Source organism: Lytechinus pictus, chromosome 11 (assembly GCF_037042905.1).
Source record: "Lytechinus pictus isolate F3 Inbred chromosome 11, Lp3.0, whole genome shotgun sequence".
NCBI classification, from domain to species: Eukaryota; Metazoa; Echinodermata; class Echinoidea; order Temnopleuroida; family Toxopneustidae; genus Lytechinus; species Lytechinus pictus.
Window position 1 is genome coordinate 16,410,226 of NC_087255.1, and position 17,983 is coordinate 16,428,208.

At 37.0% G+C, this 17,983-nt stretch overlaps 1 protein-coding gene across 1 annotated transcript; it reads right to left on the bottom strand.

Moving 5' to 3' along the window:
• Positions 1–8,128: 8,128 nt before the first annotated feature.
• On the bottom strand, positions 8,129–11,669 carry LOC129270889 (dynein light chain Tctex-type protein 2B-like). Its single transcript, XM_054908226.2, has one exon. It carries the CDS (start codon positions 10,648–10,650, stop codon positions 10,075–10,077), a length of 576 nt encoding a protein of 191 aa, XP_054764201.1. The 5' UTR covers positions 10,651–11,669; the 3' UTR covers positions 8,129–10,074.
• Between the last annotated feature and the right edge of the window lie 6,314 nt (positions 11,670–17,983).

The following is a 17,983-nucleotide window of genomic DNA, read 5'->3' on the forward strand; positions in this document are numbered from 1 at the left end:
ATCATGACAATTTAGTTTCTCATAAGAATATTGCAGCAAGTGAGAATCAAAAACACGGTTTTTCTCAGAATGGTCCAAAGTGTACCTAAGCCCTTTTGCAACTAAACTCTTCATATACTGATAATACTAATGATGCTGGTGTTTGAAATAACGGTGTTAGGTTAATGATGCTCATGTTCAAAATAATAATTGAGAGCGAGGTTGGCTCAGTCGGTTAAGCGTCTGCCTGTCGAACCAAGGGTCGTGGGCAAGGCGGATGACCGAAGCCTGCGTTGTGTGTAAACGCCTCTCCCCTGTTCCATAGATGCAGGCTATGTTACAGTGGAAAACACACCGTCCCTCGGATAGGACGTTAAACGGAGGACCCGTGTAGAGGAGAGTCACCAACTTTGCAGGTTAAGTACACACTGCACTAGTCGTATAAGAGTAGGGGGAAACCCCGTTGAAGTGGTCCACCTGCATTCCCCAAATCAGTTATATCGGGAAGAGATTCAGTTCGCTTAAAATTCGCCTCCCAGGTACAGGTGACGCCAAACAAATAGTAATAATTATAACTGTGATAATGTTGACGATAGTGGTGTTTGGAATACTTGAGAAATGTTGATGATACTGATGTGAAAAATAATTGCGATAATACTGATGATGCTGATGTTCTAAATATCACACAATGTTCAGAATACGAATGTGTGGAAAAATTGCGATAATACTGATGTTGAGGGTTGCGTTTAATTTACGTAAAGGCTAAAGTCCATTCCATTAGGGTTAGGGAAAAGTCCGTTTCATTAGGGTTAGTGTTAAAGTCCATTTCATTAGGGTTAGGGTAAAGTTCAATCCTTTGGGTTAGGGTCAATCCCAATTTTTTTATGTCCAGGATACCTTTCTCCTAATAAACGCTGTCCCATTCACTCGTGTACAAAAAATACCCTCCTAATTTTTCTAAGCCCAGATACCTCTCTCCTAATATACGCTGTCCCATTCACTCGTGTACAAAAAAATTCCCTCCTAATTTTTCTAAGTCCAGGATACCTTTCTCCTAGTAAACGCTGCCCCATTCACTCGTGTACAAATAAATACCCTCCTAATTTTTCTAAGTCCAGATTACCTATCTCCTAATAAAAGTTGCCCCATTCATTTGTGTACTTAGGAAATTCAAAACGCGTGTATTACCTATGGGATACCCATAATGCCGTACCTTACTATTTACATAAATACCAAAAAAAAAATTGAATACATTTCCGGCAAGACCTGCACATACAAGAATGTTTGCTAATTTGATTTTTTTATATTTTTATTTTTGACCTTCTCTGCTTTAAAAAGAATTTCGAATATCCAACGTGGTTATAAAAACTGGCAAATTTCTCAGTTCATTTCCGATTGCATAAACGGAGGGGGGGGGGCGCAAGGATATTTTGATAAGGTATAGCGGCAAGACGTTCTATAAAGGTGACGTCATATTTTTCTCAATTGAATAATATAGTGTTATCATAGAGTTACGCAGCCCAGTCATCTCCTTTTTATACTCTTCTTCCTCCTGTCCCCCTCTTTTGTTTTTATTTTCTCCTCTATTTTTCACCAGTTAAAATAAGTATGAGGGTGGTCCCTGTTCACCCCCCCCCCCCCCCTTGGGCGACGCCCCTGCATAGGCCTATATGTTAAATATTAATTGCAATGTAGAGCGGCTTGGACCTATTTTCCTCAAAGCAGACTAAAAATCAAGAGGTTGGGAGTTATGAGTGAGATGAGAATAATTGCTTTAATGAATTAAAAAAAATAATTAATTATACCCCTGGAAAATGCGATGAAAAAGGGAAAAGGTCGTTTCTGCGGATATTATTTTCCCAACCTCGAGAATGAAGCCAAAGAAGAAGAAGAGTTTCCAGCGCAGAGTTTAATTCGATTAATTTTTTGAGCTCCGCTTTCTACTTCTTAACGTCATGGTTTTGATGCATGAAGACAATAATGGAATAACATCTCGGGTGAAACGAATTATGAGATCTAGAGCAGGAATTATATTGATGGAATCAATGGCGTAGCGTTTTTGTATCCTTTTGAAGTGATTGCGCTCATAAACATCACAACCAAACAACAAGCATATCGAGAATGAATAAGACAAGGACATGCAGCCAGGAGGGAAACAGAGAGATAGGGGGAGGACGGAGAGGGAAGAGAATGAAGAGAAAAGGGGGCCGGAACAGACGATGACAGTGATGACGAGAGGGAGAATAAAACAGACAGACGGGGAAATGAGAGAGAGAGAGGGGGGGGGTGAATAAAGAGAACGAAAGTGAGAAAGTTGATACATAGGCTGACCCAGGGGCAAAAGCCCCAACCACCAACGGAATGGCGGCGCATAAAAAAAAGAGTAAAGAAGAGAAAATTAAGTAAAAGAAAATTAGGAAGGAGAGGAAAAGAAATATTAATACGAAGAAGAAAACTAAATGAAGAAAAAAGTGATAGCGGGATTGGAAAATGGAAGAAAACATTTCGGGTCAACATATAAAATATAAACTGTCCTCGTGCATCGAGCTTTCATTATTTTGTTTAGCATGTTCAGAAGGGTATGGATCATGTATGTACACGCTGGCAAAATGGCCATAATCACGCAGGCAAAAAGTGATTAAGATTTTCAGGCCGTAGTCTACAAAATTTGCTTTAACTTCGTGCTTGCACTATCAATTTACTGACGTACGTATTCTCTTCATGATTTTTTTACATATCAACCAGTTATTAATTCGTTCCGTAGGGTTAGGCCAGTATATGACAACGTTTAAGCTCGCGCTTGCATAACTAATTTAGTGAGATTCGGATCCTGTTCGTGATTAGGTCTCCACAACGTGCTTAAAATGTCAAATTTTTAGGACTTAACATAAAAAGGGTTTACTTTGTGCTTCAGGATTGTACTATTTGATTAGTGAAAATATCCTCTTCATCAGAAACAGATCTTGAATAATTCCGTTTATGTCTTTTATACATAAATATTTACAAATTTCAGCTTGCGCTTCGCGTTCGCATCATTCATTATGAAATACCTAATCGGGTTGGTAAAGTTTCTATGTATTTAAACTTTAGTCTTTAGAACTATCCCCGCTCCAGAAAAACCTCCCAGGCGGCTTTCAAGGGAAAAGATTGATAACATTTTCAACCCCTCACCTATTGGACAATAATAGATCCGCCCCTTTGGGGGGATGCCAAAATAAATAATAAAAACACAAATGGCATAATTAAACTGAATGACGCGTATAATTAAAAGGGAATTGATTGTGGTCAATGTACCCCCTCTATCCTCCCCGGCAAAAAAGAGAGAAAATTAAAGAAAAGGAGAAGAATAGGGATGATGTATAATATGGGTGTCGATCCAGGGGGAGGGGGGAGATTGGGGATATACCCCCCCCCCCCCCCAGTATTTCATTTGGCGGATGGCCAGTGTAATCAACCCCCCACAATTTACCGTCGAACATCATAATATTTATGAATAATAATTAACAATAATAATAATAATGATAATAATGATAATAATAATAATAATAATAATAATGATGATAATAATAATGAAAAAATGAATGAATTATAATGAGAAATGAAATAAATGAAATAATTATAATAAGAAATAAATAATAAAAATAATAATAATTAAGATTACTTTTATATCCCACGTATCCATGTTCAATATGTGCCGAAGGTGCTCCTATGGAATTTTTAGCTTGGCTACCGATTCCAGTGCTCAGAGCTGTTTGAGAAATTACTTTCTGTAGGTTACCCAAGTACCTCACCTTGGGAGAGTGCAGCACATTGTGTATAGATATATCTTGTTGAAGAAAATTACGCCATGGCTGGGATTCGAAACCGTGACCCTGTGTTTCAAATGTCAAGAGACTAATCAACTGGGCCACAACGCTCTATATGACCATTTTGATCATGAAGATCAGTATGCAGTATGATCATGATCGTGATGATGGTTATTGATTGTCGTATTCCTTTCAGAAATTATTAGAAAACAGACGGATGGAGAAAGTAAAAAAAAATCCAGGATGAAATAGAATAGCATGTTCATGTTAACGTTTTATTACATAACATCGTCTTTTTAAAAGTGTATCCCTAATCGCAACCAAGCGCATGGAGTGTGCCCCGTATATTTTACCACAAGTTTGATTGCCACGTACTTGTTTTTAGTATTCGTTGTCCCGGTTAATGATAATGATAATTGGAGAGCATACACGTCAATTTTCATTAAAAAAAATAAGCTCGCGCTTCGCGCTCGCATTTTTGATCTAGTCTTTTGGCATGTACATATAGCACATAGTCTTGATGTATAAAATACAGCTAACAAATAGTTAAGACGTATGTCTTAAGGCCTCCCCCCCCCCCCGTTGGCGTACATATTATGTAGGGCTTGGGGTCCTAGACACCCCCCCCCCCTCCTAAAATGAGAAGAAAGAAAAGGAAAAGAAAATGGGTGAAATATGAAATTTTAGATATGGCAAATTTCATATATTTATGTATTAAAATGGTCAACATTTTACTCACTCGTTTCGCTCGCTCCCAGCTTTTATGTTATGAAGCCCTTTATGCCACGTCTGCCCCTAAAAATTGATACTCATTGCGCCACTGACCCCCCCCCCCCCCCTGCTCACAGAGAACAAAATTTTTGTCAGTAATCCTCTCCCCCAACCGTGGACACCCATGATATATATAATGTCGAAATCTTTTTTCTGGTACGAAATCCTTTATATGTGATTGAAGACCTTTTTTTTTTGGGGGGGGGGGCTTGTCAAATTTTTTGGCGGACGGTTTTGCCCCCCCCCCCTGTGGAAAATCCTAGGTACGCCACTGGGCCTTTGGCTTACCTACGTAGATCAGATACCCATTAATCATTCCATGCATTTTCCATATTCAAATTCAAAGGTTAAAGCATAACAACATATTAAGGAAAAGGATCGGTCGTAATTTTAACCGAGATTTCCGCCGATTGACCAAACTCGAAGTCTAATTATAACCCATTTCCCGGTGAGGATTATATTGGTAATGTATGGACTTACCTGGATGCAACCCACTAAAATAACTTCACCGTGATCCCGAGACCTACATTCCATGAACTATTGCTTTTGATATAGAGATTCGTAATTAATTTATAATTTGTTTCAGATACCGTATGTAACTTGTAAGACAGTTAGTATATGTTATAAAATATAATACAATGTGGATTTCTGAATACAAACTCGTCTTGAATTGGGAAGCTTTAAAGCATGCCTGACATTGCAACGAGGGATGCTTGCAGTCTGGAATCCAGGGCACCGTCTTACAAAGAGATGCAATTGATCCGATCAACCGCAATCATGGAAAGCCAGCAACCAGGGGCGGATCCAGGATTTTCCAAAAGGGGGGCAAATTTTTCATAGGAAAATTTTGCCAAAAAAAAAAGGTTTCAACCACAAATTAAGGATATTTCGTCCCCGAAAGAATTTGAAAAACACACACAAAAAAAGGTATTCAATATCAAAAGAGGGGGCACACCTCGGTTTTAATGGCATTTTTACATTTCAAATTTTAATTTTGCTTCTCAAAAGGGGGGCACGTGCCCCCTGTGCCCCTGGATCCGCGCCTGCCAGCAACATCAACATCTACACTGGTCGTTTGCTCAAAATGTTTTCTAGATATTCATGTTTACTCGTACTTTCACCATTGCCTGCTTTTGCAGCGTGCTTCCTCTTTGTTTACAATTGTGCAGTTTTCTAGAAGGAAATTTTTGACAAAGATGGCTTTCCATAGTGTTGAGGTTGTTTGGATCAATCACAAATCTTTGTAAGACGGGCCCAGGAAAAACGTAAGAAAAGAACCCCAATTATTAGCACCAGAATCAGGATCATGTCAAGATGTTCCTTTATCATGTTTATTCACTGCAGGTTTGAGCTGAAACAGACTAGTATCGTTTGATTTTAGTTCTTTTCTACGTAAATTTGTATAATCATAAGCTCGATTGATTTTGTTTTGCTCTGTCCCAATTTTCAAATCATACTTATCATGATTTTGAAACGTATTTTTCCATGTTATTATAACATTCGATAGCTGTTTCACACAAATTAACGTTGCTCTTCATTAGTCAGCTAATAAATAGAGAAACATTTTGGGATGCAGTTTACAAAGCACCCTCCTGGCACCTGCAACATGGTGAAAGTCGGCAGTTCCCCCCCCCCCCATTTATTTCACCCCTCTCGCTCCCTCTCCCCCCCCCCCCTCTCTCGGTCTCTCTCTTACACTACCAATATCACCACTACCATCCCACCATGACTTCTTTTACTTTCTACTACTACTACTACTACTACTACTACTACTACTACTACTACTACTACTACTACTGCTACTACTACTGTAACAACTACCATTATGATATGTTACGTGAATGGCTCTCGACCAATCAAATAGCAACAAATTGTCAGTAAGGGATATAAATGAAAATATATGTACTTTCACCATTGCCTGCTTTTGCAGCGTGCTTCCTCTTTGTTTACAATTGTGCAATTTTCTAGAAGGAAAATTTTGACAAAGATGGCTTTCCATAGTGTTGAGGTTGTTTGGATCAATCACAAATCTTTGTAAGACGGGCCCAGGAAAAACGTAAGAAAAGAACCCCAATTATTAGCACCAGAATCAGGATCATGTCAAGATGTTCCTTTATCATGTTTATTCACTGCAGGTTTGAGCTAAAACAGACTAGTATCGTTCGATTTTAGTTCTTTTCTACGTAAATTTGTATAATCATAAGCTCGATTGATTTTGTTTTGCTCTGTCCCAATTTTCAAATCATACTTATCATGATTTTGAAACGTATTTTTCCATGTTATTATAACATTCGATAGCTGTTTCACACAAATTAACGTTGCTCTTCATTAGTCAGCTAATAAATAGAGAAACATTTTGGGATGCAGTTTACAAAGCACCCTCCTGGCACCTGCAACATGGTGAAAGTCGGCAGTTCCCCCCCCCCCCCATTTATTTCACCCCTCTCGCTCCCTCTCCCCCCCCCCCCTCTCTCGGTCTCTCTCTTACACTACCAATATCACCACTACCATCCCACCATGACTTCTTTTACTTTCTACTACTACTACTACTACTACTACTACTACTACTACTACTACTACTACTACTGCTACTACTACTGTAACAACTACCATTATGATATGTTACGTGAATGGCTCTCGACCAATCAAATAGCAACAAATTGTCAGTAAGGGATATAAATGAAAATATATGTACTTTCATGTACTTTCACCATTGCCTGCTTTTGCAGCGTGCTTCCTCTTTGTTTACAATTGTGCAATTTTCTAGAAGGAAAATTTTGACAAAGATGGCTTTCCATAGTGTTGAGGTTGTTTGGATCAATCACAAATCTTTGTAAGACGGGCCCAGGAAAAACGTAAGAAAAGAACCCCAATTATTAGCACCAGAATCAGGATCATGTCAAGATGTTCCTTTATCATGTTTATTCACTGCAGGTTTGAGCTAAAACAGACTAGTATCGTTCGATTTTAGTTCTTTTCTACGTAAATTTGTATAATCATAAGCTCGATTGATTTTGTTTTGCTCTGTCCCAATTTTCAAATCATACTTATCATGATTTTGAAACGTATTTTTCCATGTTATTATAACATTCGATAGCTGTTTCACACAAATTAACGTTGCTCTTCATTAGTCAGCTAATAAATAGAGAAACATTTTGGGATGCAGTTTACAAAGCACCCTCCTGGCACCTGCAACATGGTGAAAGTCGGCAGTTCCCCCCCCCCCCTTTATTTCACCCCTCTCGCTCCCTCTCCCCCCCCCCCCTCTCTCTGTCTCTCTCTTACACTACCAATATCACCACTACCATCCCACCATGACTTCTTTTACTTTCTACTACTACTACTACTACTACTACTACTACTACTACTACTACTACTACTACTACTGCTACTACTACTGTAACAACTACCATTATGATATGTTACGTGAATGGCTCTCGACCAATCAAATAGCAACAAATTGTCAGTAAGGGATATAAATGAAAATATATGCAGTGTTATTGTTATTATTATCCCTGCGTGTGATTTAAAAAGTCAAACAACTCTAACAGAGAAATCTCTTAACCGCCGTGTTTATCTTCGAATTTTCTTTATTTCATATTCAGCCGATTGGATTACACATATATACAGCCAAAATACATTTTCAGAAATTTATGATATTCATTTAGGATATATGATTCGATTTAATTATTATAGATCAGTATTTGATTTAAAATAAGCTTTTATGGCTTCTATGCATCTATACAAATTAATTAGGAATATGATCCACACACATGCTGTTGGCCTGCTTGGTAAATGTATTTCTCAATGTGGGTTTGAATATATTTCCCAAAGCCATCTCGAAAGTTCCAAAAGTAGTGATGACTTCAATAATCCGTTGATTCTTTTGATATGCATCCGGAACTTTTTTCATAAAAGCAGTTGCGTAATGAGACAAAAACTTTGAGGGGGCCAGGCGTATAGTTGTGCTAAAATGTTAGTGAACCCCACCACAAAATGCACTCCTTGAATGTAGACAACAACAAGGTTCAGCGAAACATACTTTATTAAATGTTATATTTTATCATCTGACTTCTAAATAATTAAATATCTAAAACATGGTAGAACTTGAAAACTTTGTTTTCAATTTCTGATGAAGATCACTAACATTTAAGCACCACTTTATATAGGGCCTACAAAAATACATATCTTTTTGTACAGATATTGACATAATATACATAAACTTATATTATATATATTCACCTCTTTCCCTTACATTTTCTTTCATTTTCTCCTTCTCTTTCTTGGTCGTGAAACTTTTGGGGCCATGGGGCCCCCAATTACCCATTTGTTCGTCGATCAGTGCATGATAAATGGCAAAATAGGAATAGGCCTTGATGTTTTGAAGCAAATCTCATCATAACATAGAACCAGATTTTAGCATACATTTTTTTTTTAGAATGGATCACTTTCACTATCTATTGAACAGGTTTTTGAAGACTTTGATTACTCAAAAAAAAATAATGATGATGATTTCCCTCACATATATTTCATTGAATAATATTAACATGATGACAATTACTTCAAGCAGATTACGTCATTCGTTTGTTTATTTTTTCATTTGTAATAAATGTTTTATATAAAAGGGTTATTATAATATGTTATTAATATCACCCTACATTTTGAAATGCCGATGGCCTGACTAGAAGGCAGAAGTACAATATCAAATGTATTGTCTCCGGTATGACCCGACTTCCAGATCTTGAGTCGGATTCAGTTGGGAATTCAGGGTCCTTAGCCAAAGACAGTTTCAAGCAACCTCGGTTTGAAATCATTCATTGTATTTAATTTTTTCGTTTCTGCATTATTTGTCAATAAAATTCAAATGAGTCCAAATTACTTTCAATATGTTATTAACTTTATCCAAATTCAATTCAACTTACATGCCAGCATGATTTTTTTTTTAAAGGGTGGCGCTCTGCTTATATTTCTTGCTGGCGAATTTAATGAGACAAGAATCGGAAGTCTTATATATAAATTTCCAGATCGGAATATATAACATTAAAATCTAGCTTCGAATAGACAATATCATAAATAATTACAATTCAAACATTCGATTTCACAATGATTTGAACAAATAATTTGCTATATTACAAATCAGAATTTAGAAGACATTAAATGAGAACATAATTATATTACTAAAAACGTCATAATGTAGGTTATTTTCATGAATTATATGCCACCAACGGCTGTTAAATGGAAAGTTCATCCTAGTTTGTAATAATATATTTGACAGTGGAAAGATACCCCATGCAAAGAATTCCACGAACGTAACAATAGTACAACACTGTACAGAAAGGAGTTGTAGATGATATCTGCCACTGTTATTCATTGACATTTCAATATTCCGAGGAACATTTACCAAGACGTCCAATCTATAGGGCACATACCCGTGTGTCACACTCACCGGTACTGTGAATGTGCGGTTCAAGATCATGTTCTTGGCAATTATTCCTCTGGTTGTTGAGATCTTTTTTTTTTACTCGAAGTACACAGCAAAAACAGTCGCCACGGCGAAAAGTGATGTGTTCGAGTACCTTGCCGTTGCTGAATTATCCGTGTTAGTATCCCAGACGCAGCGACTTGTGACATGCATATCTTGACTATTTTGTTCTCCAATAACAAGATGACAGACGATCTTGTGCCTCTTGAACCCCATCTTCTTGATTCGCCCCTTGATGACGTCCGACAAGTTCGTCGTCAGGGAAGATACCGTCCTTGGGTTGTACTCCTCCGTTTTCAGGCGTATCGCCAGGAGTTCCTCGACGAAGTTCTGCACCTTGGTGGCGTCAAATTTGCAGCTGTCTTCCGGGGAGAGTTGATAGGTGTTCTCGTACTTGACGCGTGGCACCAGGGCTTTCTGCGTTTCCTTCTGCGAGAGTTTCTTGGCTACCTGTGACCACACCGAACCTTTCCGAGAGAGGCCACCGAGTCTGGTAGAGGTCACACTCGTCTCTGAGATGGTTCCGTCGCCACTAGAATCGTTGCCTTCACCGCTCTTCTGGGAAACGGCAGAGGGTTCTCGAACAATCTTCAGGAGCTTCTTGGCCAACATCGTGCTTTATACTCTCTTAGTCTTCAAGAAGTATTATCAGAAGAACCTAGATGGACTTCGCAATCTTATATCAATTTCCACTTTAAGTGGTCCTCGCGCGTCACAAAGGATCCACTCAGATTAGAAATCCCAATCAATGCACTTTGTTCAATGTCAGTGTTAATCACTAATCATGGAACGTATAATGAGCCGTTGAATGAAGTCACATCGCCTCTCCAAACCACAGATTGTGGTATAATAGTTTTGTTCAAGATTGGCACTTGTGCCGGTGGTACTGGCGTGATCTTAACTGATATAAGAATAAACAGTTGTTAAATGGTCATGCCAACAAAGACAGATGACTAGAATATATTCTCTACTTATAGTCTTGAAAAATAGATTCCACGTGTCTAATTAGGTCGTTATCCCTTTAGTATCCAGACTATTTCACGAGAAAAATGGGTTGACACTGTGAGAAAGAGAAACTAATGTCTCCAACACTCACTTAATACACTGATGGTAAATATAGAACTACTATGCTAACAAGCTGTTGACGAGTTTTCTTAAAGAGTACGCGATGTTTATCCCGTTGCCAACTTAGCGCGAATAGCCCCACATTTCCATTTAACGTCCATCAATACTGAGATTATCCTTTTCGGTTCGATTGCACCCATTTCTATTATCCTTGCATAATGAAGATTCGATTGGTCAAATCCCCTCTCCAGAACAAAACTATTATGTAAGGGGAGTGAACAATAGGTATATTTCTGGCACCCCGTTGTGGAGTATCTGGAATTAGTTTACGGCACAACTAATCGATGGGCGATGAGATCTTGAACAAATAATGAGGCACAATTCAAAAATACAGACTTTCTTTTTTCTGTCTTCATCTTTATCAATTCTCCACAGACATTCGCTTTCCTTGTTTACGCATTGCATAGGATTCGTTTTATAATGCTCACGGTTTTACCCTCTTGCAACGAAACACAAAGTCATGAAGCCGTCCTCCTGCCCGGTCTCCCCGGCAAATTGTAACTGTGTCATTTGTTTTCATTTTGTTTGCGGTTTCCCTTTCAAATGACAATCTAAGTGTGTTGATTATTAGAAAGACTACATTTTACGAAGAAAATAGATCGATAATATCTGAGTGATTCAAGGATGAACATTCTGCATTATGTCATTGACAACGATATACCCAAAAATATATATTTAACATTCAGAGTGACACTGGGAGAGTGCGAAATTTAAATCAAACTTATTAAAAAGAAATTGTACGATGCCTGATACTTCTTCTACTTGCCGAAGTTGAAATTGAAGTAACGATTAACTAACTGCTAAAAAGTGGGATTAATGAGCCAAATATCTTTAGGGACAAGATATTTCGAGAGGGGCAGATTTTCTAAACGGCTACGAGAAAGCGAAGTGACCCATCAAAAACTTCATCTTTAGATTTAACCCCCCCCCCCAAAAAAAAAAAAGGCACAATAATCAGAAAGCAAGATCAAACTTATAAATTATAATTTGTAAACAAATTTTTGGCATTACTCCTTTATGTTTAAGATCGCATGCTCGATCTATAATGAAAATCATAAGTATAAAAAAAATCAGCAAGAAATTTACCCACATTGTGCTGCATAATTGTTACCCACATTGTGCTGCACTCAACCCAGGTTTATCTATTAGTCCAGTCAATCTAGCCAGAAAAGGGAGGTAACCCACAACTTATTGCAACACTGGATGTTTCCACTGAAATGCTTTCCAGGAAGGTCCCCTAAACAACATACTAAAAGTCCCAAAAAATCCAAGCAGTTGAAATTTATGAACTTTGCATATTATGCAAATTAGCCATAGAAAGTTAGAAAAAGAAGGGAAATAGTCCAAAGATTACAAATTAAGTGTCCAAAACAATTTAATTTAAATGAAAGTTCATGATGAATAAATAAGTTCAGTGTTTTTAGTTTTAAAAAGCTAGCAAATCTGCTTAATTAGCGTATTGTGCAAATAAGTGGAAAATGTCAAATACAATTCTCACATTGATTGCAGTGAAAACATTTCAGTTGTTCAAATTAACATGCTGCTTTCACTAAGCATGATAATTTATCCTAATATAATTTATATATTGAAGGAAAAATACTGGAAATAATTATGTTATTCGCTTCCTAAAGCCATGTTGTTAGTCTGACAAGATGATGGGATTGGAAGACGAGTGAAAAAAATATTAAAATGAGGGGAAGACTTGGAAAATAAAAAAATCGTTCATGTCACTATATACAATTTTCGCTCGTGCTTCGCGCTCGCATTGCCTGTTAGGTGATTTACATAACTTGTTCAATATGGAGCTTAAATATCAAGTTTGGAAGTCAATATACAAAACATATTTCACCTTGGAAATCGAACTTTCATTATTTTGTGTGATTTACAAATTTATTTTTATAAAGTGCTCTGCAAAAATGTCAGTTCTATGGTCTGCATATTAACATTTTCTGCTCGCGCTGCGCGATCGCAAATTTTGATTTTATTATCAGGTACTTATTATTTTCGTGTATTCCATTAAGTGTTCAAAATATCCCTTTTCACGTATCAGCTATAGCGCTGCACGCTCGCATTTTGATTGGCGAGTTATGTATGTGTCAGTATCGATTACACAACAAACTACTTAAAATCCCCTTTTCATGACAGTTAATCGAAAATTTCGGCTCGCAATTTGCACTCGCATTAATTCCGCGCCCTCATTATGCATTAATAAATAAGATATCAATTTAATAATTACATTGTACATTTTGTTTCATCTCGCGCTTAGCAAGAGGAATATATGATGACATGTCCTAAGGATGTCCCGGTCCTATGTCAAAACTCAAAATAATAATAATAAAAAATATCAGCTCTTTATTAAGTGCGATCCATATCAAACCCACAATTTTCCTACAAAGTGCTTAAAATATAGAGCTGAAATTAACCCTTTTTTAGATCGGAATATCAAATATTTTATGCTCGCGCTTCGCGCTGGCTTTGATTTTCATGATAAAAGATGTATTTAGAATGCCTAGATTTTAGGATTAAATTATTTATTTATTTTTTATTTATTTCAAATCTTTATCCAGAGTAGCCTGTTCAGCTTTATACAAACAAATATGTAAAATTACACAATATATACAATTAAAACGTTCATTAAAAATCGCTGGTCTTCCACAGGGCTCTGCATTAATACCTAAAAACATATAATTCATAACATAAAGTAAACATAAGTAAAGAAGACATATATACACATCAAAATAAGATTCAGAATGAGTAAAAGGACATGGTAAGAGAGGGAGAAAGAGAGAGAGAGAGAAAGAAAGGGGGCAGAGGCAAACAGAGAGGGAGGGGGAGGCAGAGAGAGAGAGAGAGAGGGAAGAAAAATGTGTGAGGGAGAGAGGGGGAGATACAGAGAGAGAGTTCAGGAGCAAAGAATATTATGTAATATTTGACATATCAAGCATAATCTATTCTTATGTATATATAGCATAGGATAAAAACTAAATTGAGGAAATGATCATGCATTCATAATAAAACCTAATACATGGGCTGTAAGTATGAGAAGTGATGTCATATTCCTATCTGTGATTGCATTATATTATTTTAGGAGTAATTTAAAGGAAGTTGGTCGATTTTCTAGCCGCGTAGCGTCCGGAAGGTTGTTCCACTTTGTGGCACCTGAATAAAGGAAATAATTTTGATAGAAAGAGGTGGAACATTTTGGGAGTCTCAAATTCATTTTATTTGATCGTCTAGAGTTCCTCATTAGTACGGTGTCTAGACATACAATTATACGTGAAAGTATAAGTGGGGCAAGTTCATGGATTATTTTAAACATTGTGCAGCAGGCAGATTTCCAAAAGAGTTTGTCCAATGTTGGCCAAGATAATTTATTAAATACTTCATTGGACGGGGTTTCCCAAGTTAAGTGTGAAATTAAGTATGCTGCCCTTTTATGTAGGCGATTAAGGATATCGTAATTGGCATCACTTCTCCCTGTCCACAGAGGCGTCGATCCTGGGGGGGGGGGGGGCAGGGGGGGGGGCGATCGCCCCACCAATGAAAATATTGGGGGGGGGACAAACATATCATTTTGCCCCCCCCAATAAAATTCCGGATATGCATTAAAAAAAAACAAGATTGTAATGTTCAGCAAGCGAAATTGAGATACACAACTCGTTCTTTATTTAAAATCGTGCTCAAAATGTCCGCTTTTCAGATTGGAATATAAAAATTTTCAGCTCGCGCTTCGCGCTCGCATCATTTCTGTAGCAAAAACCCATACTTTTCATGATTAAATTGGTGAATGTAAATGTCCCATTTTCAGTTCTAAGCCTCAAAAGAACTGCTTCAATTTGCAATAATCTTTTCTTGGATATATAGCTTGTTCTTTATCAAAAACGTCCAGTAAACTGTCATTTTTTCAGATCGAAATATCAAAATTTTCAGCTCGCGCTTCGCGCTCGCATCTATTCTCTTTTAGATACAAATCTTAATCATTGGTACCAAAAATGCTTAGAATATCAAGTTTTCAGCTCAGAATATAAAGAAATTTGAGCTCACTCTCGGCACTCGTACTATCTGTGTAGTGAGATACGTGTCTGTGTCTCATGAGTCATACATATATATAGATATATACATATATATATATATATATATATATATATATATATATATATATATATATATATATATATGTGTGTGTGTGTGTGTGTGTGTGTATATAATATATATATATATATATGTACGTGTGTGTGTGTGTGTGTGGGTGGGTGTTTTGTACGATCGAGCGCCTTTGGAACGTTAATGATTTCGCCCCCCCCCCCCAATCTGAAAAATGGATCGACGCCCCTGCCTGTCCATACATTACAACAATAGAGATTATGGGGCATTATATACCCCCAGTAAATCTGTGACAATTGCTCAGCGGAGAAGGTAGATCTCAGTCTCCTCAAAATACCCAACTTTTGCTTAACATCTTTTGCAACTTTGTTTGTATGACTTCTAAAGTCTAGGTATGAGTCAATAATGACCCCATGACATTTCTATTCATTTGCACATGCTATGGATTTTCCGTCTATAATAATATCTAAGTTTTTATCTTGCAATGTGCAGATTCTTTGACGTGAACAAAGTAGCATTGTCTTAGTCTTATCGACATTGAGAATAAGCTTGTTTCGAATTAACCATTCATGTGTTTGCTTCATTACTTCATTAAGCTGTGTTTCAATGTCATTTTTAGATGTACCTGATACAGAAATGGTCGTATCATCGGCATACATGAACACAGATCCATTAGGAATACTCTTTGGTAGGTCATTTATAAATAAAACAAACATTAGTGGGCCAAGTACCGACCCTTGGGGAAGACCTATATTAACATCTTTAATTGTGGACTTGTTATTTTCTACAGAAACATATTGTTTGCGAAGAGCAAGATACGAGTGAAACCATTTAAGACTACTTGCACTACAACCATACATTTCTAATTTATCTAAAAGGAGTTCATGGTTCACAGTGTCGAATGCTCGACGTAAATCGAGGAAGATAAGTCCATTCATTTTCTTATTGTCGACGTTACGTGCATCTGCTCGCGCTTTGAGCTCGCATTATTATTGTAGGAAGATCCCCTACTACTCATCCTTTTCATGATTTACAAAACATGAATAGAGTGTCCCGTTCTTAGGTTTAAATCTCGAATTTTTCCGCTCGCGCTCGCATCAATTGTTTAGTTTTATAGCTATCCTATTTACGATTACAAATATTGATTAAAATGTTCCATTCTTTGTGTAGAAATGTCAAAAAATTTCAGCTCGCGCTTCGCGCTCGCAGTATATGATTGTTGAAATATTTAATTTCTTCATGGCCAAATGCAAGCAGTCCTTAACAGGTAGGGCCTTACTTTTCGATCAGTTCAAAACGTATCTAAAAATTTTCTGCTCGCGCTCGCATCATTGATGTAAGGAAGATCCCAATTACTCATCCTTTTCATTATTTACAAAACATGAATAGAGTGTCTCGTTGTTAGGTCTAAATCTCGAAATTGTCGGCTCGCGCTTAGCGCTCGTATCAATTGTTAAGTTATATATCTATTCTATTTAAGTTACAAATAGTGCAAAAAATTACCATTATTTAGGTAAAAGTGTCAAAAATTTTCAGCTCGCGCCTGGCGCTCGCATTATTTGATTGTTGAAATTTGTAACGTCTTCATGGCTAACTGCAAGCAGTAGGTAGGCCTACCTTTTCGATCAGTTAAAAACGTGTATCAAAAATTTCTGCTCGCGCTTCGCGTTTGTAGTAGTATAGTTGCATACACATCTTTTTCAGGATAACAATCATTGCCTAGAATTTCCAAATTTTAGGAAAAAATACATAAAATTACAAAAAAAAATTGCTCGCGATTCGCGCTCGCATTATATAAATAGGAATTGATGATATAAATTTATGTTGATTTATAAGGATAAAGCGAAGAAGTAACTATTACGACTACCCCTTCAAAGAAACAAAAAAAATCATGTTCGAGCGGCCGATCGGGGAAAATATGGCTGAAAAAAATTCGGGCCCCCCCCCCCCCCCTATTGGCGAAGGCTGGATCCGCCCCTGAAGTCAAGAGGAGAGCAAGACTTGGGTAGAAATACGAAGCATTCAAGCAGTGATACCCGTGTAGAACTGACTCATCATTGCACAATATGAGTGGAGTAACTGCCCCGGGGGTAACTGCTCACGAAAAAAAGTCAATATCAACCAAGCAAGAAGTGTAGGGATGGTCATCATGGTTACACATAATCTACATGGAATTTTAGAGGAAAGTATCACGAGTTTTCTTGAATATTTATAACATGCCGGATGCTTATTTGCATAATAAGTAAATCACACTTCAGATATGAAGCTGATTAGTAATGTATTGGGCATTCTTAGTGATCACATCATATTGAAAATAAAAATTTCTGGATTTTTTTCCATATAAGGATGCTCATATATATGCAAATGAGGTAGATTTATTTACGATTTTGTTTAATTGAAAGAATAAATAAATTTGTAAAACTTATCATGAGCTTCCAATCAATTTATTTTGTTTTCTGCACTTGATTTCCAATATTTGGATTATTTTCCTTATTTGCAACTTATTATGGCTAATTTGCATAAAATGCAACTTTTGTGATTTTCCTATGCTTGTCTATTTTAGGACTTTTAATATGGTGTTAAGGAAAATTTCATATAAGGCATTGCCATATTCCAATTTCAATTAATGATCAACTTGCAATTTTTTAGGAATGTATCACCAGTGCGTTTTCTTGAGTATTTATAGCATGTTAGATACTTATTTGCATAATATGCA

Coding starts and splice junctions, on each gene's coding strand:
- LOC129270889 (XM_054908226.2), bottom strand. CDS start 10,650: ATGTTGGCCAAGAAGCTCCTGAAGATTGTTCGAGAACCCTCTGCCGTT.